The following is a 25,109-nucleotide window of genomic DNA, read 5'->3' as shown; positions in this document are numbered from 1 at the left end:
TTCCTCACGTCCACTCCCAGGCCCTGCCCTGCCCACCTCCTAACGCCAGCCTGGAAACACCTAGTCCTGAGTTGCATATAAATAGACTCGAACCGTGTGTCCTTTTGTGTTTGGCGTCTTTTGTCAACACTGTAAGACTGGTGTACAGTGCTACACGTGGCTGTCCATCATGATGGCCATGAGATGGTTCATTTACTGTGCCACACTATGTCTATGCCACTGTTTAATGGTGAATGCGATTGTGTCCCCTTTCGGGCTGTCACAAGTCGTGTTGCCATGGATACGTGTGTCTTTGTGGTGTACCTGCACAAGCGTTTTATTGGACATTTAGGTACCAATATTTCAAAGTTCGCTTGTCCAGTCATAATGGATACTGTCAGTTACTCGAGGAGATTGTACCAATTTCAGCTGTAGCAGCAGTGGACACAATTCTTGAGCTGACCAGCTGTTGATATGTCCATCTTAATGCAGACATTAAAAACAGCGCTCCCAAAGTGTTCTAGAGCACTGTGATCCATGCCAGGGTAATAGGCATTACTTAGGGGTGGAAAAAAGAGATATTCTGTGTTCAAATAAGGAAGGAAAGGCTAGATTCAGCAGAGCTGAAATGTGTTGGCTTTGTGGTGTGACCTCTGGATGCGTTTAATGTGCTAAAGTGCACTGTTGCTTTCTTAACAGGGGTGTTCACATGTTAGTACTTCGCTGGCTGGTTTAACCAAGGACTCTGCATTTTCTTATAAGGGTTCTCAAGCCTACATTCTGGAGTTCCAGCCTGAAGCAGGCAGTTCTGGGGGTTTCCCGAGTGGGAGAGGAATGTGATGGGGACAGTGTTTGGGGAGATGACTTTAGAAAGTGTGTATAAGATGACCGAGAGGTAGGAGAGGGAGAGCGAGCTGACAGTTTTAGTGCTGGGCACTGCTAGGAGCAGGGTAAAGAGGTGAACCTGAGAAAAGACCAAGGTCTCTGATGGCATGAGGACGGTCCAGGCACAGGAGGCAAACCTGAGTCCAGCGCCACCCCCAGGTCTGGGCACCTGGGAGCACACTTGTGCCGAGGAGTGTGATGATGTAACCAGGAAAGCAAAACTCTCTGGCAAGAGAATGTCAAGCGCAGCTAAGACAACATGTCAGCTCAGCTCCGCACACAGAGACCACATCAAAGCTTCAGAAGATGGTTAAAAGTGGGACCTCACCTCCAGGGCGAGCTCAGAGCAGCTGGGGAGGAGAGGTGGGGGGGAATGAGAACAACCGGAAGTGCCCACAGGGTACCTGTCTACCTGGGCACACCAGGGGGCCGGCTCGGGCTGGGCTAAGGGTGACGCTTTTTTCAGGTGTGAAGAAGCAGGCTGCGGGGGCCTACTGCGACCTCACGTCGTGTGGTTTGGAGAAAACCTGGATCCTGTGGTCCTGGAGGAGGTTGACAAAGAGCTCGCCCTCTGTGACTTGTGCCTAGTGGTAGGTCACACCCCACCTGCCCTGTGCCGTGGGCATTCCTGAGCAGCCAAGGAGTGGGGCCCACGTGACCATCCCTCTCCCTCCCTCAGGCATCTCAAAACCTTCATCCCCTCCCTGCAAAATGAAGAGAGCACGTTTTTAAAGTAACAGATGCTCATTATTGAAATTTCACTGAGAATATCAGATTATATATAAAGAGAAAACTAGAAGTTCGCCCATAATTCTGTCATCCAGAAATAGTCACTGTTGACATTTGGGTACGTTTTCTTCTAGACCAGGGCTGAGCCTGTGGGCCAGCTCTGGCCTGCACCCTGTTTTGTGAATCAGGTTGCCCTGGAACACAGCCACAGCCACAGCCACTTTCCTGCACACTGTCTATGTGTGGCCCTTCGTACCCTGATTGAGTCCTTGCAATGGAGACTGTGTGGCCTGCAAAGCCTTACATGTGTCCTGTTTGCTCCCTGACAGGAAAAGTTGGCGAATCGCTGGCTGGGCCCTTTCTTATGCAGAAGCGCATATAATGATTAAAATTCAAAAATGAGTTGAGGCTGTGTGTTGTGTTTGGGAAGCACTTTATTCAAGGAGCAGGTCACTGTGTCCAGGTCTCCTTCATCTTCTAAGGAGAAGATGTTTTATTGTGTGGATATAAGGTGATGTATTTAGCTAATAATTGGACATTTGGGCTGTTTGAAATTTTGGTATTTTAAAAAATTTATTTATTTGAGAGGCAGGGCAGGGGAAGCATGCTCTCCCACCCACTGGTTCATTCCCCGGATACCTGCAGTGACTGGGGAGGCCAAAGTCAGGATCCAGGGACCCACTCCAGATATCCCTCTCATGGGTAGCAGGAACCCAGTTACACTGGCCCTCAGTGCAGCCTGCCAGAGTCTATGTTAGTAGGGAGCTGGAGTCAGGAGCCAGTACCAGGTATCAGGCCTAGACCCACGTCCCGGCTCAGCTCTCACCTTAACGCGCCAGGTCAAACACTTGCCCTGACCAGTTTTAGCATGCTTCAGATCATTTCCTCAGGGCAAGCTTACTGGAAGTGTGAGTGATTGGACACAGGGTGTGATACGCGTTTCAGCGATTTTCAGGACGTCTTTAAAAGCAGAGGTGCTTTCTTGTGGGCGTGTGTGCGTTTAGGCAGCGCTGATTGCACCCCAAGGTGGATTGTGGTCTCAGTGCTCATAATGGACTGTAAGTGAAAAGACCTGGCTTACAAAGTATGTTCTGGGCTTCACGTTCCTGTAAATAATCTTTATAAGCACATGTAAGAGGTCTTCAAAAAATTCACCCTAAGTGTGCATTATGAAAAAACTATGCATAGATTTAAAAAGCTTTGCACTAAATAAACGTGTCTCTTAATTCCATTTTTGTATGAACTTTGTGAAGCTCCCTTGTATGTGTAAGATAAAACTGGGGGTGCGCATCTGGCATAGTGGAGTGCCTGGGTTTGAGACCCAGCTGCACTCCCCATTCCAGCTTCCCCCTAATGCACACCTGAGAGGCAGCAGGTGATGGCTTCAGTAGTTGGATCTCTGCCATCCACATAGGAGACCTGGATTGAGTTCCCAGCTCCTGGCTTCAGCCTGACCCAGGCCTGACCACTGTAGGCACTGAAGAATGAACCAGTGGACAGGAGTGTTTCTCTCTCTTCCTCTAATAAATAAATAGATTTTAAAATATAAGAACTTTCACAAACCGATTTTTGAAAATGCAAACAGCCTATATTTTGAAATTTTAAGAAAGGAATGAACAGGGAAACTCATAGTAGAAATATAAATGATCAAGAAATAATTTTTTAAAAAAATAAGAAATAACCCAACAGAATACACATCCAAACATTGACAGTGGTTATCTAGGGGAGTATGATTAGCCTGTTTATTCCTTGTGTTTCCTAACCGTAAAAACAACACGTTCTTCCCGTATTCTAATTAGTGCCCGGAAGGATACCTCCAGACCTTCTGCAGTCCCTTGGACACTGTCCATTCCATCCCAGCCACAGCGCCCCCTCACACCTGCACCCACACACCTGGCCAAGGCCATGTAAGGTTTGCTGGAAACATGCTTCTCCCCATGTGCGTGGTCATCTGTCCATTTCCACTCTTTCGCTTTGTAGGTGGGAACGTCCTCTGTGGTCTACCCAGCTGCCATGTTTGCCCCCCGAGTGGCTGCCAGGGGGGTGCCAGTGGCCGAATTTAACATGGAGACCACGCCAGCCACAACCAGATTCAGGTACCGGGATAACCCAGGCAGGAGATGGGAGGTAGAGGGCAGGTTTGGACACGGCCATCTCAACATACTTGCCTACTGTTCTCATTTTTTTAAAGACGTGGTGTTTGTGTTTTCTTGTTTGGCGTGCGGTTGCTTTAATGGAGAACAAAACAGTAAGCGTGGACTAAAATTTGCAGTGTTTCTTTACGTGGTGTTTGCTGTAGGGCTTTTGTGTTAGCACACGCGAAGGCTGCCCATCAACTCTGTAGTCTTGGCTTTTGTTTGTATTTTCAAACTTGAATTAGACGTAGGTATGTCTGGGAAATGCCCATGCAGAACCTCACCACCACTGGTCTCGATGGGAGGCCTCCTGGGCAGATCCCTCATGGACTAATCGCCAGGAGCGTATCGGTGACTGCATTGTTAATGCAGATCCTGTTTCCCAAAACTGCATGAAGAGTGTAGCGTGCATTTTTAGCCTCATTCCAGGGCCCGTTTTATGTCCTCACACTCATTTTTCCTCTTTTGCTTTCTTTCCTTACCATCACTTTCTTGCCTTCACTTTTAGCTCAGTTCTGTTAAGTAAGTAGTTAATAAGTGAAACAAAACTTCATTGAAACCTCTTGTCATTACTCTAACCAGTGGTTTTCCGTGTTGGCTACATATTTATAAACTACTGATGCCTGGGGGGCCCCTGAGATTCTGGAATAATTGGTCTGAGGGTAGTTGGGTGTCGTGACTTTCGGAATCTTCCTAGGTGATGGGAACGTGCAGCCAAGGTGAGCACCACTCCTCTGAGCTTTCCCCGGGATAACCAGATGTGCAGACATGCAGGCACTTAAACAGCTTCCCACCCCCCACCCCAACGAGTTAGCTGGATTTCGTTCTGGCTTTTCCACATGTCCTTCAAGGCAGCTATTGCCTGCTGTCATGATCCACAGTTCATCTATGTGTGTAAGCACAGGGTATAAGAAGGCATCTTTTCAAAAAATTGTCTCCCGTGCCAGACTTTCGCTTTGCAACTATAGAACATCGTTGAAAGAAATAAGGACTAAATAGATGGGAATACATCCAATGTTCATGGATTGAAAAGTCAGTATCACTAGGATGACCATACTCCCCAGACTCATTTCTGGATTCAACCAGTGCTCTACCGGAATCACAGTAGGATTTGTGCAGAAAGTGACAAAATGTTCCTAAAATTCATATGGAAATGGAAGGGACCCAAAACAGACAAAAGAAGAATGAAATTGGAGAATTCACACCTCCCGATTTTAAAACTTACTACAAAGTTACTTTAATCAAAACAGACTGGTACTGACATAAGCATGGATATTTAAAATCCACAGAAGAGAACTGAGTATTGGGTAATCAGGCCTCCCATCTGTGGTTAACTGAGTGCCAAGACCATTCATTGAGGAAAGGATCTAACAAAAGGTGCCGCATAGCCCACATGCAAATGAATAAAGTTGGACCCCTTCATCATCACACAGATGAACTCAGAATGGGTCATAGGGGCCAGCATCGTGGCACAGCGGGTAAAGCTGCCACCTGCTACTCCTGTGTCCCAAACGGGTGCCGATTTGTGTCCTGGCTACTCCACCTCCAGCTCCCTGCTGATGGCCTGGGAAAAGCATCAGAAGATAGCTCAAGTGTTTGGACCTGGGCCACCCACATGAGAGATCCAGATGAAGCTCCTGGCTTTCCGCTGGCCCAGGCGTGGCTGTTGCACCTGTCTGGGGAGAGAACCAGTAGATGGAGAATCTCCCTCTCTCTAACTCTGAGTTTCAAATAAATTAATTAAAAAAATGGATCATAGACCTAAATGTAAGAGCCAAAACTCCTTGCTTCCTTAGATATGACACCCAAAAGCACAAATAAAACAAGAAAAGTGGATAAATTAGACTTTGTCAAAATTTAAAACATTTGTACTTCGATGAATACCATCGGTAAAAAAGACATCCCACAGAAAGGGTGGAAACATTTGTAAGTCTGATATTCAATAAAGAACTTATAGCCAAACTACATAAAGACCTCTCACAGCTCAACAACAAAATAATCAAAAATAGGCCAACTGACTTGAAAAGACATTTCTCCAAACCAAACAAGTGCCCATGGCCAATAAGCTTACTGAAATGGTGTTCAGCATTATTAGTTGTTAGGGAAATGCAAATTAAAACCACAATGAGGTAATGGGATGCCACTCACAACCCTGGCTATCTTTTTTTTTTTTTTTTTTTTTTTTTTTTTTTTAAAGAAAGAGGCAGGCATTTAGTACAGAGATTAAGACACCACTTGCTGGGGCTGGCTCCCTGGCCTGTGGCACCGGCATCCCATACGGGCGCTGGTTCGAGACCCGGCTGCTGCACTTCTGCTCGAGCTCTCTGCTATGGCCTGGGGAAGCAGTGGAAGATGACCCAAGTCCTTGGGCCCCTGCACCCACGTGGGAGATCCGGAGGAAACTCCTGGCTCCTGGCTTCGGATCAGCACAGCTCTGGCCATTGTAGCCAATTGAGGAGTGAACCAGCGGATGGAAGACCTCTCTCTTTCTGCCTCTCCTCTCTCTGTGTAACTCTGACTTTCGAATAAATAAATCTTTTTTTTTTTTTTTTTGACAGGCAGAGTGGACAGTAAGAGAGAGAGACAGAGAGAAAGTTCTTCCTTTACCATTGGTTCACCCTCCAATGGCCGCCGCGGCCGGCACACTGCGCTGAAGTCAGGAGCCAGGTGCTTCCCCTGGTCTCCCATGCGGGTGCAGGGCCCAAGCACTTGGGCCATCCTCCACTGCCTTCCTGGGCCACAGCAGAGAGCTGGACTGGAAGAGGAGCAACCAGGACTAGAACCTGGGGTGCCGGTGCTGCAGGCGGAGGATTAGCCTAGTGAGCCGCAGCACGGGCCAATAAATCTTTTTTTTTTTTAAAGACACCACTTGCATTGTTTGTATCCCGTATCAGAGGGCCTAGGTCTGGTCCTGGTTCTACTTCTAATTCCAGCTTCCTGCGAAGGTGCACCCCGGGAGGCAGCAGGGGATGGCTCCAGTATATGCATCCCTGCCACCCAGACGGGAGACTTCGGATTGAGTTCCAGGATCCTGGCTTCAGTGTGGCCCAGCCCCAGCTCTTACAGATATTTGAGCCAGTTCGTGGATGTTTGTCTGTCGGTCCCAGACTACTTTGCAAATAAAAAGATAAAAAAAATTTAAAAAGAGAACAAATGTTGGTGAAAAGAAAATTGGCCCCCTCCTACACTGCTGGGGGGACATACATGGTGAAGCCCTTGGAAAGTGTCCAGCATTTCATCATGGAGCTCACCCTCTCACAGCAACTCCGCTTCTCGGGGTGTGGCCCTAGGAATGAGCGCTTGCAGAGATTTGTACACAAACGTCCACTGCAGCCCAGGAAAAGGGGAAACAACCCAGATATCCACCAGTGGATGGATCAGGACACAGAATACAGTGCGTGCATACAGGCGGATACTGTCTAGCCATAGAAGTGAGGGGACCGCTGATGGAGCTGCAGCACAGTGACTCGAAAATGTGGTAACTGGAAGCAGTCAGTCGTGAAAGACCACATGTTGTTTGCCTCCACTTACATAAAATATCCAGAATAAGCAGACTAGTGGAGATAACCGGTAGCTTCGTAGGTGTTTTGGCTGCAAATAGGATGGGAAGAGAGAGCCCTCACAGGTACAAGTTTTCCTTTTGGGTGAATGACTGTTTCTAAAGTCGACTGTGACGATGCTTGTGCAACACTGTGAATATGCTAAAAGACACTGAATCATGCATTTTAAATGGGTAGGTTTTATGTGGATTTTATGTCAACAAAGCTGTTATATAAAAATTTAAATTGTTTTCTAACTCACCCATGGAAAGATGGACGTCAGGCCTCCCTCTCGGCTGCGTCATGGCACCTAGCGTGGCTGCTGGGCTTCCCAGCATTCTGGAAGGCAGTCCAGAGCAGGCAGCGCAGGCCCCGGGTCCGTCTGAGAGACAGAGTCCTGCCAGGGCTGGGCTGAAGAAGCTTCTGAAGCGGCACACCCCCGGTCTCCCACTGCCGCCTTCTGCCGTGGTTTACCTTCATCCCCAGGAGAACGAAGAATGGAAACAAATCGTCATGATGAAAAGTAAGAAAACGCAGGTGGGGGAAGAAGAAAATAAAATGTGTTTCAGGAACCTCTGCCTTCCGTGCCGTGGACTGACGCCGGGCTGTCGTGTCTTCCCGCCAGTGAGGAGGGGCTCCTGGGCCGTGGTGCCTCTCATTACCCACACCGAGCCGCCTGACCACAGACCTGCCTCCGTGGCCCCAGCCAGAGTTCTCCAGCTCGTGGTCCCGAAGGCCGGCTGCTAGCTAATATATGCTACAACGCAAATGACTGGGTGTTTGGCGAGCTGCTCAGCCCAGCCCTTCCTCATCTTGATGGATCACGGTAGCCTGCAGTCAGCCAGGATTCCACCTGAGTCGTCTGAGCTGACATTTAAAGGCCAGGGACCAGCTCCTGTCCTAACTCAGTTTTCCAAATAGGGAAGCCGACTCCAGCATGGTCGAGTGGCTTGTTTAAACACACCGCTTACCACTGGAGGAGTTTTCTTCCATATCTCATGCTTAACAGATTTTGGTGGAACTTTAGGCCAGGGTTCAGCCCGTGGGCCACATTGGCCCACCACTTGTCTTTTTTAATTAATTATTTATTTAAGATCGAATTTATTTGAAAGGCAGAGTTACAGAGAGAGGTAGAGACAGAGAAAGGTCTTCCATCCACTGGTTCACTCCCCAAATGGTCACAACCACCAGGGCTGGGCCAGGCAGAAGGCTGGAGCTTCCTCCTGGTCTCCACGTGGGTGCAGGGACCCAAGCACTTGGGCCACTTTCCACTCCCAGGTGCATTAGCAGGAAGCTGGATCGGAAGTGGAGCAGCAGGGACTTGAACGAGGACCCAGATGAGATGCCAGCACTGCAGGCCAGGGCTTTAACCCGCTGAGCCACAGTCCCAGGGCCCACCACTTGTCTTTGTAAATAGTTTTACTGGTGCACAGCCATGCCGTGTGTTTATGGATTGTGCGGCTGCTTGTGCCTTGGGCTGGCAGGGCTGAGTCGCTGCAGCAGACGGGCTGCTCTGCAAGGCCTTGACAGGAAAAGCTTGCCCGCCCTTGCTCTAAGTTAATGAGGAACAAGGAAGGTGGAACAGTGTTCCCTGCCACTTCCAAAAAGTTGACTACTTCCATATGAGAGGCAGAGAGGAAAAGGAAAGGGGCTGCTGGCAGGGTTTAGAGGCCTAGGAAATCCTCAGCCAGCTCACCGCTTTGTAGATTTGCGATTTGCTTCAGTTAGCCAAGTGCAGCTCCTGCTGTGCTCTCGAGGGTGGGGCGTAGGGGCCGGTGCTGTGGTGTAGTGGGTAAGGCTGCCAACTGCAGTGCCAACATCCCATATGGGCGCTGGTTCGAGTCCCAGCTGCTGCACTTCCGATCCAGCTCTCTGCTATGGCCTGGGAAAGCAGTGGAGGATGGCCCAAGTCCTTGGGCCCCTGCACCCACTGCTCCTGGCTCCTGGCTTTAGATGAGCGCAGCTCGGGCTGTTTCTAGCCAGTGAACCAGTGGTTGGAAGACCTCTCTCTCTCTTTCTGCCTTTCCTTCTCTCTCTGTGTAACTCTTTCAAATAAATAAAAAAATAAATAAAATTTTTTTTAAAAAAAGGGGGAGATGAGGAGTAGACAGTGCCCGCAGCTGAGTCCTGGGTTGTTCTCTCACTGTCTTTTTTAAAGTTGATTTATTTATATAGAGAGATCCTCCACCTGTTGGTTCATTCCCCCAAATGGCTGCACTAGCCAGGCCTGGGCCAGGTCAAAGGGACCAGGAACTCCATCGAGGTCTCCTGCATCCTGCTGCCTTCCCAGGCACATTAGCAGGAAGCTGGATCAGAAGCAACTGGGCCTCCAACTCACAGTCCAGTGTGGGATGTCTATGGCTTAACGGGCTGTGCCACAAGGCTGTCCCCCACCCCTGTTGGTCTTTTCATCCAAAGCCATTCAAAGCAAGGCTAGTAAAACAGGATACACATTGACATTGAGCATTTTTTTTTTAAGTACAAGCTTTTTGGTTTGTTTTCACACTTGATCTTAGCCAAAAGGCCGAGAAGCAATTTTTGGTTTGTTTTTGGATAGAGTAAAAGGCCATTTGTTTGAGTCACCTTTTGTTTGGAGCTCACCTTTCTTGCATAAATAATACTTAATATTGTCTTCCTGGTATTCCCCTAGTTTCTCTCTCTGTTTTTTTTTTTTTTTTTTTTTTTTTTTTTTTTTTTTGACAGGCAGAGTGGAAAGTAAGAGAGAGACAGAGAGAAAGGTCTTCCTTTGCCGTTGGTTCACCCTCCAATGGCCGCTGCGGCCGGCACGCTGCGGCCGGCACGCTGCGGCCGGCGCACCGCACTGATCCGATGGCAGGAGCCAGGTGCTTCTCCTGGTCTCCCATGGGGTGCAGGACCCAAGCACTTGGGCCATCCTCCACTGCACTCCCTGGCCACAGCAGAGAGCTGGCCTGGAAGAGGGGCAACCGGGACAGAATCCGGTGCCCCGACCGGGACTAGAACCCGGTGTGCCAGCAACGCAAGGCGGAGGATTAGCCTAGTGAGCCGTGGCGCCGGCCCCCTAGTTTCTCTTAAGAATCACTTCAACCCTTATTTTGAATTTGTTTTTTTTTTTAATGTTTTTATTTATTTTCGTTTTATTTGAAAGGCAGAGAGAGAATCTTATCCAGTGGTTCAGTCTCCAGATGCCTGCAGCAGCTAGGGCTGGGTCAAGCCGAAGCGAGGAGCCTGCACTCCGTCCAGGTCTCCCACGGCGGTAACAGGGCCCCGGGTACTTGAGACGCCACCTGCTGCTTCCCTGGGTATGTGTTAGGAAGAAGCTGGCTGGGCAGCAGTGGAGCTGAACTTGAATCAGGCACTCTGATGGAGGACGTGAGTGCCCCACGTGGCCACCTAACGAGTGCGCCAAATTCCCACCCCTAGCCCTTAACAGACCACACAGGAATCAGATCCCTGGGCACCAATCAACACTCCTGAATCAGAGTTTTCTAGGGCAGATCCCAGTTATCCGTGTATTTCACAAGTGCCCCAGGTTTTTCTTACCAGGAAACCTTGGAAAACCCAGGATTACTGCTTCTGGGTTTTGATGTTTTTCTTTCTTTTTTCTTTTTTAAGGAACTAAAGAATTTACAAAGAGGAACTTGGAAAACAATCTTAACAGGCTTTTGTTTAGTGATTCATTATGTCTTTGCGAAGCGTTCAGTTTTCCTAGAAATAGCTCTCTTCACCACCTGTGTTTTTACAGTTCATTATATGATTTTAAATTAAATTAGATGATTACATTAACCAATAAAAGTGGCATGAAGAGATCTGGTACCAACACAGTCTTTTTTTTTTTTTTTTTTTTTTAAAGACTTACTTATTGAAAGGCAGAGTTACATGGAATGGAGAGAGAGATCTTAAATCTTCTGGTTCATTTCCCCAAAGTGGCTGCAATGGCCAGGGCTGGGCCAGGCTGAAGCCAGGAGCCTGGAACGCCATCCTGGTCACTCACCTGGGTGCAGGGGCCCAAGCACTTAGGCTGTTTTCTGCTGTTTTCCCAAGCGCATTAGCAGGGATCTGGATTGGAAGTGGAGCAGTGGGGTCTTGAACTGGCGCCCATATGGGATGCCAGCATCGCAGACTGCAGCTTAACCTGCTGCACCACAGTGCCACAAGACCAGGGAGGGCACAAACTGCACAGGTGAGCCAGAAAGGAGGTTTTCAATCATGTATCCTTTTCACATTACAATTTTTCTTTAATTATTTGAAACGCAGAGAGAGAGAGAGATCTCTCATCCTCTGGTTCAGTCCCCAAATGCCTCAGCAGCTCTTAGGGGCTGGTGTTGTGGTGTAGCAGGTTAAGCCATCGCCTGCGATACCAGCATCCCATTTGAGTACCAGTTTGAGTCCTGGCTGCTCTACTTCTGGTCCAGTTCCTGTTAATGTGCCCAGGAAAGCAGTGAATGCAGCCCAGTGCTTAGGTCTCTGCCACCCATGTGGAAGACCAGCATGGAGTTCCTGGCTCCTGGCTTTAGCCTGACCCAGCACCAGCTTTCGTGGTCATTTGGGGAATGAACCAGTGGATGGAAGGTCTCTGTCTCTACTCTCTCTGTTGCTCTGCTTTTCAAATACACAAATGATTTTTTTTAAAGATCCATTTATTTACCTGAAAGGCAGAATTAGAGAGAAATAACTTCCATCTGCCAGTACTCTCCTCAGATGGCCACAACAGCTGGAGCTGCGTCAGGCTGAACCAGGAGCCAGGAGTCTCCCTTGGGTCTCCCATGTGGGTACAGGGGCCCACGTACCCAGGCCATCCTCCTCTGCTTTCCCAGGTGCATTGGAAGTGGAGCAGCTGGGACTTGCCCATATGGGATGCCGGCATTGCAGACAGCAGCTTTACCCGCTAAGCCACAGCACCTGCTAAATAAATGAATCTTTAAATACATACACATACACAGACACACACTTATTACATTACTATAAATTTCTGTAGAAGTAGAATGGAAATAAAAACTAAAAAAGTGAAGGTTCCATTCATTATAAAGGACTTGCATATTTACTTATTTATTTTTAAAGATTTATTTATTTGAAAGAGAGTTATAGAGAGAGGTAGAGAGAGAGAGAGGTCTTCCATCCGCTGGTTCACTTCCCAGATGGCCGCAATGGCTGGAGCTGAGCTGATCCGAAGCCAGGAGCCAGGAGCGTCTTCTGGGTCTCCCACGTGGGTGCAGAGGCCCAAGGACTTGGGCCATCTTCTACTGCTTTCCCAGGCCACAGCAGAGAGCTGGATCAGAAGTAGAACAGCTGGGACTTGAACTGGTGCCCATATGGGATGCCGGCACTGCAGGCAGAGGCTTTACCAGCTATGCCACAGTGCCGGCTGCATATTTATTTTGTAAATTGAATGATGATTCTTATAAAATAAAATGACATTTAGGGGGCCAGTGCTGTGGCATAGCTGGTAAAGCCTCTGCCTGAAGCGCCAGCATCCCATATGGGCGCTGGTTCGAGATCTGGCTGCTCCACTTCTGATCCAGCTCTCTGCTATGGCCTGGGAAAGCAGTAGAAGATGGCCCAAGTCCTTGGGCCTCTGCACCCACGTGGGAGACCCGGAAGACGCTCCTGGCTCCTGGCTTTCGATCAATGCAGTTCCAGACGTTGCAGCCAATTGAGGAGTGAACCAGTGGATGGAAGACATCTCTCTCTGTCTCTCTCTCCTCGCCCTGTATAACTCTGACTTTCAAATAAATCTCTTAAAAAATGACATTTAGATTTGACTAAATTATATGGCAGTTTTATTTTTAAATATCAGTATGTCTAATACATACTGATTCAATCATCAGATATTTCTGATATAAAATTATAGGTGTTAACTTTTTAAATGTGAAGTGGGGTTGAGTGTTTGGCATAGCATTTAAGCCGGCGCCACGGCTCACTAGGCTAATCCTCTGCCTTGCGGCGCCAGCACACCAGGTTCTAGTCCCAGTCAGGGCGCCGGATTCTGTCCTGGTTGCCCCTCTTCCAGGCCAGCTCTCTGCTGTGGCCAGGGAGTGCAGTGGAGGATGGCCCAAGTGCTTGGGCCCTGCACCCCATGGGAGACCAGGATCAGTACCTGGCTCCTGCCATCAGATCAGCGCAGTGCGCCAGCCGCAGTGCGCTGGCCGCGGCGGCCATTGGAGGGTGAACCAACAGCAAAGGAAGACCTTTCTCTCTGTCTCTCTCTTACTGTCCACTCTGCCTGTCAAAAAAAAAAAAAAGATATCACTTGCGTGGCCAGTGTTGGGATGCAGTGGGTTAAGCCGCTGCCTGCAACGCCAGCATCCCACATGGGTGCCAGCTGGAGTCCTGGCTGCTCTACTTCCCATCCAGCTCCCTGCTATTGCCTGGAAAAGCAGCGGGAGATGACTCAAGTGCTTGGGCCCCTGCACCTACATGGGAGACCCAGATGGAGTTCCTGGCTCCTGGCTAGGGCCTGGCCTAGACCTGGCTGTTGCAGCCATTTCAGGTGTGAACCAGTGGAGGGAAGCTCACTCGCTCGATCTCTCTCTCCCTCTCTTTGTAACTCTGCTTTTTAAGTAAATACAATGTAAAATAGAACTTAAGAAAATACACAACTTTCAACGCCCACATCCCTCGTCAGAGCGTCTGGTTTTGAGTCTTGCTTCCAGTCTCCAGGCTGTCTTCCCACTGACGGGCACCATGATGGGAGGCAGCGGGTGATGACTCAAGTCATTGGTTCTCACGGCTCACGTAGGAGGCCTGGATAGAGTTCATATGTTTCATCAATTAAAAAAACATATTTTACTAAAAAGGTCTTCTGGGTTGAATTTTTGCTGTAGTAATTTGTAGTTCAGACAGTCCCCGTACTTGGAATTTTGCACTCGAATCAGCCCTGCATCTGATCCTCCCGGGGGGAGGGGGCCCCGCAGCCTCTGTGTTGCTGAGTGCGGAGGCGTGGGAGCCCCGAAGTCAGGTGCATTGGGCGCAAACTGCTTCACAGTGCGTGCACTGACAGTGATCTGCACGGAACCGTCATGAGTCCAGGAGCAGCTACACAGACACACAGATAGAGGTTTAACTCCCAAACAGTAGACCTCTATGGAAACACACCTCTCAACAGGTGCGGGAGACAAACTTTTCCAGTATAGTCTGTGTACCATCCTGTTAGGAGACAGGCGTTCCCATCCAGGCCCCGCCTCCAGTCACCACAGGTAGGTGAGTGGTCCTGTCAGTCAGTGCAGGGAATGGGCTCCACGCTCCGAGGGAGACTGCCCTGCATGGAGCCTGGAACGGTGGCCGTGTCCCCAAACCAAGGACCAGGCAGCTGTCAGAGGGCAGAGCTTTTCGTGATGTTTAAAAGCTGCAACTCTGAACAGACTCAAAGCAGCTGGCCAAGAGACCATGAGAAATTTAAAGTGCGTGGCCGCAGGGATCTGGGCGCGACCGTGGCCGTGAGAACTGTGTGAGCTGAGAAGCCCGGCCGTCCTGCCGAGGTCGCTCATCACTGCTCCACCTGGCCCTTCCGTTTCAGGTTTCACTTCCAAGGACCCTGCGGGACGACCCTCCCCGAAGCCCTTGCCCGTCACGAAACAGAAGCTGGCTCGTAGGTGTCCTGGGAAGAAAGACGAAATCACAGTACAGACGAGAACCAGGCTGCAGACCCGGGAGAGGTGGACTTGCGGACGGGTGGTGAGCCTACTGCTGGAGATCTGAACATGCCCTCTGATTCCAATCTGTTAGAAGTTAGCAGCAGCAAACCTGTTAGGGAGAACAAAATCCGAGCGCTTCGAAGCTGATGCATGTTACTCGGGTGGAACTTAAGCACGCGCATTGTTGTGTTTGGCTGGCTGTGGGGGAGGCAAAACAGAATCTGTGATTAGGTGATCTAAAATGTAATTATCCTGATTGCGTTTTTGCTCTCTGGGCAAAGATGACAAGGTAAAATCCGAACATTGGTTCTAATTTTCACATAAGCTTGGATGAAAAATAAAGCCGGGCACTGCAGCCGGTGTCGTGCTGCGTGATGCTTCTGCTGGGGGCTCCTCCCTCTCCGCGGTTGCCTCGTTTGGCTGCCGTATCGCAGAGCAGCAGCCCTCCTGGAAGCGAGGCAACAGCAACACAAGGGACACTCGGGATCAGGGACACGGACCCGAGGGCCGGCCGCCGGCTTCTGCCAGGCTCCCCAGAGGCAGTTCCGGGGAGGTGCTTCTGGTTCCCACCGCCCCGGGATGCCTGCTGCCCGGCCCCGAGTGCTGTGCACCTGCTCACCGGAGCCCGCGCGGAGCAGCCTGCGGTGTCACGGGGACAGGCAGCGCCACCACGTTCGGTGCTGCACTTGGATACACGCGCAGGGGCCTCTGCCTGGGGGAGGGGCGCTCAGAGGGCGCCCGGGCGGCCAGGGGCCCCTGCTGCCCCGGTCCCTCCCCCGGGGCCCGTCAGGCTGGAACCTTAGCGCCCGCAGCTTCCTGTCGCTGTTTCGTCCTATCTGTCGTTGTCGCTGGGAATCGAGGGGTCGCTTCTGAACTAGGAGAAACGAAGGAATGGACGTGCAGACGATCGGTGAGATGGAATCACTCAGCTTAGCGGCCTCTACTGGAGACGACGCCGGGAGTGAACTGGTTCGCAGGCGCTGGGCCGCGCGCTCCCGGACTCCCGGAACGCTCGCGACCCGGGGAAATCCGCGCACCGGGCACGGGCAGAGCGGGGCCGGGGCGGCGGCCAGCGCGAAGCGAGCCCCGGGGAGGGGAGCCGCGCCCAGGGTGCCGGGCAGGGCAGGGGCCGCGCGGCGGGCGGCGGCAGGTGCACGGAGCTCACCAGGAACAGAGTCCGCCTGCGGCGGCGACGCAGGCGCGCTGGAGGTAGCCGAGGCCGGGCGGCGCACGAACCCCCAGGGAGCCGGCTCCGGGCCCTCGCACCGCGCCGGGGACCCGCGCCAGCCCACAGTCTCCGCAGGCCGTGGAGGAGGCGGGCGGCCGACGTCCCCGCGAGGCCCACAGGGCCCGGGGAGGCCGGAGCAGAGGAGAACGCGCCCCCCGCGCTTAGGCCACGCCCCTCCTGCGCGCCCGCCCGTCGTGGCACCTCCGGACCTGCAGGGGGCGACGGAGGCCCGCGCGGCCTGCTCCTCCACGTCGCGCTCTGCTTGCGGCTGCTTCCGGGTCGGAGGTCAGGCGGCTCAGCGTTCGCGTGCGCCATGGTGCAGCTCCGGCCTCGTCCGTCCCGCACGCCGGCGTCGGCCGAGGCCATGGTGGACGAGGGCCAGCCGGCCTCGGAGGAGGAGGAGGCGGAGCACGGCCTGCTGCTCGGGCAGCCCAGCAGCGGCGCGGCCGCCGAGCCGCTGGAGGACGAGGAAGCCGACGAGGAGTCGGACGACGAGGCCCCGGAGGAGCTGACGTTCGCCAGCGCCCAGGCGGAGGCGAGAGAGGAGGAGCGGCGGGTGCGGGAGAGCGCGCGCAGGTTGGAGCCCGCGGCCGGGCGGGGGAGAGGGGGAGTGGCGGGGGCGGGAGCGCGCGCAGGTGGGAGCCCGCGGCCGGGCGGGGGAGAGGGGGAGTGGCGGGGGCGGGAGCGCGCGCAGGTGGGAGCCCGCGGCCGGGCGGGGGAGAGGGGGAGTGGCGGGGGCGGGAGCGCGCACAGGTGGGAGCCCGCGGCCGGGCGGGGGAAGAGGGGGAGTGGCGGGGGCGGGAGCGCGCGCAGGTGGGAGCCCGCGGCCGGGCGGGGGGAGAGGGGGAGAGGAGGAGCGGCGGGTGCGGGAGAGCGCGCGCAGGTGGGAGCCCGCGGCCGGGCGGGGGAGAGGGGGAGTGGCGGGTGCGGGAGCGCGCGCAGGTGGGAGCCCGCGGCCGGGCGGGGGAGAGGGGGAGTGGCGGGGGCGGGAGCGCGCGCAGGTGGGAGCCCGCGGCCGGGCGGGGGGAGAGGGGGAGTGGCGGGGGCGGGAGCGCGCGCAGGTGGGAGCCCCCGTCCCGCCCGTCACGCTCGTCCCGCGCTGACTTCCCTCCCGCTGTCCCAGGGACAAGGTGCTGCTGAAGGAGAAGAGGCGGCGGCGCGAGGAGCTCTTCGTCGAGCAGAAGGTCGGAGGGGGAGGCCGGCGGGGTGTCGGAGGAGCGGGGGGTGGGGCGCGGCCGGCGGGGTGTCTGAGGGGCGCAGGGGGAGGCTGGCGGGGTGTCGGAGGGGTGGAGGGGCGCAGGGGGAGGCCGGCGGGGTGTCGGAGGGGCGGGGCGGGGGGAGGCCGGCCCTCGCAGCGGGTGCCGGGAGCCCCCGACAGGGAGCGGTGGGCGCCTCCGCAGGGCCTTGGGCACGCTCGGTGTGGCGATGGGCGGCAGTGTCCGGCCTAAGCCGCCCAGTTGCCCGCGTGCGGGGCAGCAGCAAGTCCGCTTGTAACCGTCCTCACCTGCTTTGGAATGTTGACCCCCAAAGAAGAGAAAGCTCCTTCCGGATGCCGTCCTCCAACAGCTGGCCGCCGCTCCGCAGACCAGGTGAGGAGGGGTCGCAGCCCAGACACTGGGCTCTCCCGGAGCCGGGCAGTGTGCAGGGCACCCGCGGGCAGGGCACCCCCAGGCTCACCGCGTCTCCCTGCTCCGCCACCTGCTGTTGAAGCCAAAACCTGAACCCCTCTTCCTTGTCGAACAAGGAATCAGATCCTACCCAATTTAGCCTTTCTAAGTACATGTGGCTTTTTTTTTTTTTTTAAGATTTTATTTATTTGAGAGGTAGAGTTACAGACAATGAGAGGGAGAAACAGAGAAAGGTCTCCCATCCACTGGTTCACTCCCCAAATGGCCCCAATGACCAGACTTGAGCCGATCTGAAGCCCAGAGCTTCTTCCGAGTCTCCCAGGTGGGTGCAGGGGCCCAAGGACTTGGACCATCTTCTACTGCTGTCCCAGGCCACAGCAGAGAGCTGGATCGAAGAGGAGCAACTGGGACTCGAATGGGCACCCACACGGGATGCTGGCACTGCAGGCAGGGGATTAACCTGTGGTGCCAGCCCTTCCTTAGTGCTTTAAATTCAGAAGTTCAGTCCTTCCTTTAACCTAGGCCAGTGGTACTCACATTTTCCAGTCACTCAGTAGATGCCTAAAACATACAAGCAAGTCTCCTTGCGCAGTTTTCATCCTTAAACACCAAGCTCAAGTATTGTCTCCCTTCCTGAAGCCCCTCTGCCTCTGGGTGCTCCCGCAGTCTCTGGTTGGATTTTGGCAGTGTGTGCGCTTGCCTCTCCATCAAACTACAGACTCCTTGAGGCTGCTGGCCTTGTCGCTAGTGCCCAGACTACTCCAGGTCCACTTCCTTTAACTTCCTGTTCTGAATACTATATAACGCATTCTTAAATCTTTTTATTCTTTGGAAGCCTGAGAATATGCTTTGATTTCAATTTCAAGAGGATGCCCCCAGCCTAGTCATACTTAAATGGGAGTGGTGCGGTCATTGGAGAGTGACTCTTGCTCTCCAGAACTGAAGATGGTGGTAACGCAGGGCGTGGGGCCTAGCTTTAAGCCACAGGAAACTGTGTGGCACATTCAGCCATCTGTGCCAATTCCAGTGTTTTTCTTTTTTCCTTAGCATAAAGAAATCGCCAGGAAAGCTGAAAGAAGGTATGAGCTATTCTAAATTTTCTTAAAATTTATTTGAAAGGAACAGAGAATGAGAGATTTATCTTCCATATGCTGGTTCTTTCCCCAAATGGCCACAATGGCCAGTTTGGTGGAGGCTGAAGCCAGGGGCCAGGAGCTTCTTCCAGGTCTCCTGTGTGGGTACAGGGAACCGAGAATTTGGGTCTGCTGCTGCTGCTGCCTTCCCAGGCACATTCGCAGAGAGCTGGATTGGAAGTGGAGTTTTTGGGACTCAATCCAGCACCCATATGGGATGTCGGCAGTAGCTTAACCTATGCCACAGCAACAGCGCTGGCCTCTAATTTAAATTTTTCTGGGAAAGATGGAAACAAACTTCCCACCTGCAGGTTCACTTCTCAGATGCCCACGACAGCAGGGGCCGGAGCAGGCTGGTCAGCAGCTGGGAACTCAGTCCAGGTCTCTTGTGCGGGTGGCAGGAAATCAGCTCCTTGAGCTATTGCCTGCTGGTCTTCCCAGACAGTCTGATGTGGGATGCCGGCACCCAGCGCTATCCCAAATGCCTGTTCCTAAACTATTCTAATTTAAATAATTTCGTACGTAAATGTCAAATGTTTCTGCAAGTACTTCAAAAAGTTCTTGAGAAAATGTCTATTTGATACAAAAAAAATTTGAAATCAATGCCTAGTTGTTTTCATAGCAGGCATTTTCCATGGAATTTGAAAGACCCCTGGTGTTTTCAGTTGCATGTTACTGGTCCTGGTTAAGTCAGCTGCAGCCTGTCCCCTCTGTGCCTAATGTAGAAAACAGTGCACAGTGGCGCCTGGCAGGTAGTGAAGGTGAAGTCCAGGAAGCAGTCCTGGAACTAGCACATAAATGCTAACGAGAAAATGCAACTTAATTTTTTAGTTAATTTGCAAAAGAAAAAAGAAGAATGCGAAAAAGGAAGCGACTCCAAGAAAGTCAAAGTGCAGAAAGTGCAGTCTGTCGGGCAGTAAGTCCTTGCTTCACACGGGATGCGAGGGACCTTCGCAGAGTCAGACTGCTGGCTTCTGTGGAAAGTGGTAGCTGCTTCAGCTTCGGTGTATGAAACTCAGCTCTGACATTTATTTAGAAATACACATGTTCTTCCTCTACTAAAATGTGAATGTTAGTCTATTCTGCAAAATAATTTACAAGTTTGGTGTCGTTTATTATTTTATCTGGATACAAAATTAGAATTGTTTTACATTACTACAAACGAGACAACTGACAGTACTTGATTTTGAAAGTACGCATGTGTCCATCCTCATCTCTTTTAACCTGTTGTTACTGATTACCAGCCAGAATAAAAGCTACGTGGCCCTGAGGCTCAAAGACCAAGAACTGAGAGATTCGAGGCAGCAAGCGGCCAGGGCCTTCATACACGAATCTTTATATGGCCCAGGAACCAACAGAACTAGTGGTAATTTCCTTTGTGGTCTGTTTTTCTTGCTTCTACTGCACACAAGACAGAGCAGTAACGAGCAATTTCCTTTCCTAGTAAACAAGTTCCTGTCTCTCGACAACAAGCGCTTACCAGTGAAGAAGGCTGCCGCCCAGTTTTTGAACAGTGCGTGGGGTAAGCACCGCTTCCTTCTCCTGACTCTCACAGGTCGGGTAGTATTCTTTTGAAGGAAATAGTTCATGACTTTTTTCCCTTGTGATAGTTTCTATGTTAACATCTTTCTTAAACATGTATGTACTTACTTGAAAGTTAGAGAATATTCCATCTGCTGATTCACTCCCCAGGTAGCTGCAACAGCCAGAGCTGGGCAAGGCTGGAGCCAGGACCCCTGGACTCCATCCAGGTCTCCCTTATTAGGCGGCAGGGTTCCAAGTCAAATGCTGCTTTCCCAGGCACATTAGCTGGGAGCTGGATCGGAAGTGGAACAGCTGGGCCTCGAACCATCGCCTGTATGGGGTGTTGCAGGCAATAGCTTTACCTGCTGTGCCACAATGCCTGCCCCTATGTTAACATCTAAAAAATTGGTTCTAAAAAGATGGGTCCGCGTAGGGTATCATGCATGTACATCTAATATACAATCTGATAGCCCTAGTTTTACTGTGTTTAGAAACCAGATAATCGGGGGGAAATCTTTTGAATTGTTTCTTGGGAATTTTTTCTATAGCTACTTAATATTATCACTGCATAAAAATTCTATTCTAGGAACCCAGAAAAAACAGAATGCCAAGAGATATAAAAGACGATGGATGATCAGAAAGATGAAAACTCCTAAGAAGTAAATTGAAGCCAAATGAAGAATCTGCGCTTCGTATGTACAGAATTTAAAAGTTAATTAAGGAATTACCTTCTGAAAGATAATCATTCATAAATCTATTTGTAAGGGGAATACTTGACCACATTTTATCCTGCTAGACTACAGGGCTGCCTTGTCTTTTAAAGCGATCACATTTCTTTCTATTTCTATCCATTTAACTGAATACAAGCAATACCCATACCGCAACATTGCCTCCTTTTCCCCCACCGTGTGGGGGCGTGGCAGGGACAGAAAGCAGACAGTTCTCAGAAATACTTGGGTGCCTGCCGAGCTTCTGTTCCACAGAATTCTGCTCTGTAAAACTGTGGAAAGTGCAGATTGAAGTGGAGATAAACATCTGGTCTTCCTCACCAAGGGATCAGGTTAATCTGTTGAACACCTTTTAAGTTCTGGCAAGATGATATACCAATTACAATTATGAAAACGAGAAGTTATTGCCTGTTTTTTTGTGTCACACATAATATCAGGTAATAGGAAATGCCATTTCCCACTTAGTTTTACCATTTATAGTGAATGGTTTTTATTCTAATTTTATAGTAGTCTTAAGGGTAAGTACCTAATATAAACTCAATTGACACTCTAGTATCTGTAGAAGTAAATTTTTAATGGCTGGTTAATTATATCACTACATTTTTATTGCAATATAGTACTCATTTTAAGCACTTAAAAATGGAAGGTGTACAAAGATTAAATTAAGACACGGTAAATTGACTAAATATTTGGTTTTTATATAAATAAAGGTCATAACCACACTGTTGACATGTAATACTGTTATAATACAACAGTTAAACTTGTGAGTCTACAACAGAAATCATCTGTAGTTAAACAGGAAACAAAGTTGAAAAGACCATGTTAAAACAAAACTACTGGGACTAACAGGTCGGGATTGTAAGTAGCAACAAACATATCACTCAGCTCCTGAGTATTTCAAGTTTTACAGTACACATTAAAAATGATTTCTTCCATCAACACTATGAATTCAAACTGTCGATGTTTATGCTTTTTGCAAGTTACACTGATTGAATGCTTATGTAGGAGCGGGGGTCGGAACATCTCCCAGTTTGAAGTTTACGTCACCCACATGCTAACACAAACACGACTTGTTCCGTTTCCTCCCCCCTCTCCCCCCCACAAAGAAAGGCAGGACTTTTTTGGTTTGTTTTAGGTAATTGTTTTATAGGATTTGTGATGATCAATTTGAACGTCTGAAATTCAGTAATATTTAACTCTTAGACAACTAAGAGGTTAAAGATGGAAAATAAATTTCTCCTAACACTAAGTTAGAAAATCATTTGCATCATGCTGTAAACTAGGAAGCAATGTAAAGCGACAAAAACCTGTCCCCAGTACATAATTAAAAAAATCTAAATTTCAAATCCGCAGAGCTGGTCTACTTCCGTGTTGACTAAATGCCACAATATAGGTGTGAGCTCTTGAAATGCATAGCTAATGCAGGTAGTCTTCCACCGTGGCAAATGCACAGGATCCGATCCCTGACCGAGCCATCAGTCCCAGACACTGTGTGGCCTGTCCCATTGCTAGGGCAAGCGGAGGTTGCTTTGGCAGATTGTGAGTTTCTGAGGAAATAGAGTTAAGAATGGAAATAGCAATTAGTGAAACATTTTTTAAAAAACATCTCCCCATCAGGAAAATACTGTTAGTAGGCGTAACTGAAAAAGGGCAAAACACAGTGTGGCTGGTTTAGCTTCATCCTCGGTTCAGAGCTCACAAGTATGGCTGTAGAATTTCTAGAAGAAAAGACTCGAACACATTCAAGAATTGAAACTTACGGGAAGGAGGCGTGCAGACAGGTACACAGCCTGGTGAAGGCTGAGAGGATTAAAGGGCAGACACAGCACTGCGAGGGAGGAGGCCTGTGTCTGAGGGAAGCGCACAGCCCTGCACAAAGGTGCACTCTTACTACTATTGCCATTTGGCCAGAGGAATAGGAATTATGTGCAGTTAATGCATTTACTACACATACATGAACCTACGTAATACAGCATATATTTATACACATGCATACTTATCCACAACAATCTTTAATAATCTTGTCAATTTTATAGGAGTTATACGTTATATAAATTACACAGTATTTATAGCCAAACATCCACAATAGAGCATAGTACTTCAGAATATATAAGGGGGGGGTCTTCAGAAAATTCATGGGAAAAAATGTATATTATGAACACACCATGCATGGATTTCAAAAACTATGTAGCTAAATAAGCCTTTGATTTCCATTTTCCATGAATTTGTCAAAGCACCCTCACATATCCAGTTCCCCCCGAAGAGCCCAAAGAAATAAACTATCCTGAGAGCTGCTTACTTTTGTTCAGAAATTCTTTCCACATCTGACTACTACCTAACAGCTACATCAGGATTACCCATAGTATAGTTTCAGTGACAATTACAATAAACCATGATTTTCCCTGCATATCTAATACATTTTCTTTGATGTTTTTTTGCTTATATACAAATTCTAAGTTTAAGCAAACTGTAACACAAAAGACATTACTATTCCCTAACAAATAATAAGGCTTCTTTACATTCCTGGCCCGCATTACAACCTCCCTGTCTGTCTAAGTCACTTTGGGACACTGCTCTCATTTTCCTAAAATAGTTTGAAACACTTGACTAAAAGCTCACAACCTCACAAGGCCAAATAGCACAGCATCAACTTCCTAACTGGAATCTCATTTTTCTTGGGTGTTAGATCCCAGAATCAGATGGGGGGGGGGGGGGAATCCCTCTTACCTAACAGAAGAGAACTGCCCAGAAACTGAAACGTGGATTTCTGTGTAGTCTATGCAGTCGCAGAACTCCGAAGTGTCCTGCGCTCACAGGAAGAGCGGATGGCGTTTCCCACTCTGCGCTCACCGTGGGCTGTGCACCAGGGACAGTTCTCTTCCTCACCCATCCTTGTAGGGCGAGGACCTGCCGTTTACTGTGGTTCCCCTAGACACACACTTAATTTGACTCCAGAGGTTGGTGCTGACCAGGTACTCAGACACCTCGAAGCCCCCCTCATCTGTACCCTAGGCGTGGTAGGAGCTGTGAGACATGTGGCTCCGGCTAGGGCTACTCTTAAAACACCTTGAGAAAGGTGGGAATGAGGTAGCAGGGAGCACCAGCGAGGACTCCCGGCCTCCACAGGGTCGCACCCAGACTTCTCAGATGTTCAAGCTCTTGCCGGCTCTCATTTCTTTCACATTTTGCCTGTTCCATCGAAACCTCCATTTCCTGACCTCTTCAAGTTCACCCTGCTTGTTTCTCACCTCACTCTTTGTGGACCAAACACCTGAACTGTGTTTTCATTAATAACCTCAAATTCGTTCTACAGCTGCCAATCGAGAAGCCCAGTTCTGATCAATCCACTGAACGAAATGTGTTCAGCTATACAGAATGGTTGTACAGCACCTTAAAGTCCTATTTTGTTTTTCAGGCAAGTTAACCCTGTCCTCCCACTGACCTAATCCAGTTCTCACAACCTTCTACAACTGACAACTTGGAGGCCCTGATAACCCAGAAAAACAAGAGGCCGTCTCCCTGCAAGCCCACGTGCTTCTCTCCTGGACTGGAGGACAGCCATGGTCTAGCCAATGGAAGATTTAGGAAAATGCTGCCCTGATTCCTAGCCTAGAAATGAGCAGCAGGAATACACCTTTCAATAAGGGGGCGGAGGGGCTAAGTCTTTGGTAGAGTAAAACTTTGAATTCAAACACGAGGACCACCAAAGTCTATCATTGTGAATGAGAAGAGACAGACATTCATGGCTACTACAAACATGTAAAAACATGCACACAAAAACTACTTTCCAAACACCGGAAGATGCACCTCAACCTACTGTTTCTATTACATTTAGATCATGTAATCTGGAGTTGAGATAAAGGAGAACAGTTTTTATGTGTGAAAGTACTTCTGTATTAAAATACATAAAACATTTCCCTTGTGAGTTCATCAATAGAAATGCCAGCACAGAATACTCACAGAATCCAACAGGCTGTGCTGTTTGGCT

General features: G+C 50.1%; 3 protein-coding genes and 1 long non-coding RNA gene across 15 annotated transcripts in view; 2 read left to right on the top strand and 2 right to left on the bottom strand.

Annotated features, from left to right (window-relative positions):
• The window catches only part of SIRT5 (sirtuin 5), a 36,574-nt gene extending 21,339 nt beyond the window's left edge, over positions 1 to 15,235 (top strand). For 6 of the 10 annotated variants that reach the window (XM_070074385.2, XM_051855090.3, XM_070074390.2 and 3 more), the window contains exons 7-9: positions 1,331 to 1,454; positions 3,574 to 3,689; positions 14,763 to 15,235. In XM_070074385.2, coding sequence (XP_069930486.1) covers positions 1,331 to 1,454; positions 3,574 to 3,689; positions 14,763 to 14,838 — 316 coding nt within the window. In that variant the 3' untranslated portion in view covers positions 14,839 to 15,235. Of the gene's footprint in view, positions 1 to 1,330; positions 1,455 to 3,573; positions 3,690 to 7,539; positions 7,791 to 14,762 lie in introns of all 10 variants that reach the window. The other 4 variants (XM_051855089.3, XM_051855088.3, XM_070074384.2 and 1 more) reach the window with 1 other exon arrangement.
• On the bottom strand, positions 4,029 to 14,281 carry LOC138849711 (uncharacterized). 2 transcript variants are annotated; one of them, XR_011388794.1, is made up of 5 exons: positions 14,099 to 14,281; positions 13,847 to 13,990; positions 11,895 to 12,148; positions 7,530 to 7,741; positions 4,921 to 5,400 (listed from the first exon to the last, which is right to left on the bottom strand). It is a non-coding gene; the product is annotated as an uncharacterized LOC138849711 (long non-coding RNA). The 2 variants fall into 2 exon arrangements; XR_011388793.2 differs by lacking the exons at positions 13,847 to 13,990; positions 14,099 to 14,281 and having other exon boundaries at positions 4,029 to 5,404; positions 11,895 to 12,151.
• Positions 15,236 to 16,396: 1,161 nt separating the features above from the next.
• NOL7 (nucleolar protein 7) lies at positions 16,397 to 25,036 on the top strand. The gene is made up of 9 exons (XM_089334438.1): positions 16,397 to 16,684; positions 17,232 to 17,292; positions 17,639 to 17,697; positions 18,784 to 18,815; positions 19,701 to 19,785; positions 20,114 to 20,235; positions 20,314 to 20,391; positions 20,980 to 21,085; positions 24,537 to 25,036. The coding sequence occupies exons 1-8, from the start codon at positions 16,422 to 16,424 to the stop codon at positions 21,054 to 21,056; spliced, it is 777 nt and encodes a 258-aa protein (XP_089190564.1). The 5' UTR covers positions 16,397 to 16,421; the 3' UTR covers positions 21,057 to 21,085; positions 24,537 to 25,036.
• Positions 21,675 to 25,109, bottom strand: part of RANBP9 (RAN binding protein 9) — a 94,442-nt gene continuing 91,007 nt past the window's right edge. For both annotated transcript variants that reach the window (XM_051855085.3, XM_089334437.1), the window contains exon 14: positions 21,675 to 22,668. In XM_051855085.3, the coding sequence (XP_051711045.3) occupies positions 22,538 to 22,668 (131 nt within the window). In that variant the 3' untranslated portion in view covers positions 21,675 to 22,537. The remainder of the gene's footprint in view (positions 22,669 to 25,109) is intronic.

The sequence above is a fragment of the Oryctolagus cuniculus genome, chromosome 5 (genome assembly GCF_051225735.1).
Source record: "Oryctolagus cuniculus isolate XC-2025 breed Fujian yellow rabbit chromosome 5, ASM5122573v1, whole genome shotgun sequence".
In the NCBI taxonomy this organism is placed as follows: domain Eukaryota; kingdom Metazoa; phylum Chordata; class Mammalia; order Lagomorpha; family Leporidae; genus Oryctolagus; species Oryctolagus cuniculus.
This window is presented reverse-complemented; position numbering and strand designations above follow the sequence as displayed.

Coding starts and splice junctions, on each gene's coding strand:
- NOL7 (XM_089334438.1), top strand. CDS start 16,422: ATGGTGCAGCTCCGGCCTCGTCCGTCCCGCACGCCGGCGTCGGCCGAG. Junction 17,293..17,638: donor AGCTCTTCGTCGAGCAGAAG/GTCGGAGGGGGA, acceptor TGACCCCCAAAG/AAGAGAAAGCTCCTTCCGGA. Junction 20,392..20,979: donor GTTTTTGAACAGTGCGTGGG/GTAAGCACCGCT, acceptor ATTCTATTCTAG/GAACCCAGAAAAAACAGAAT.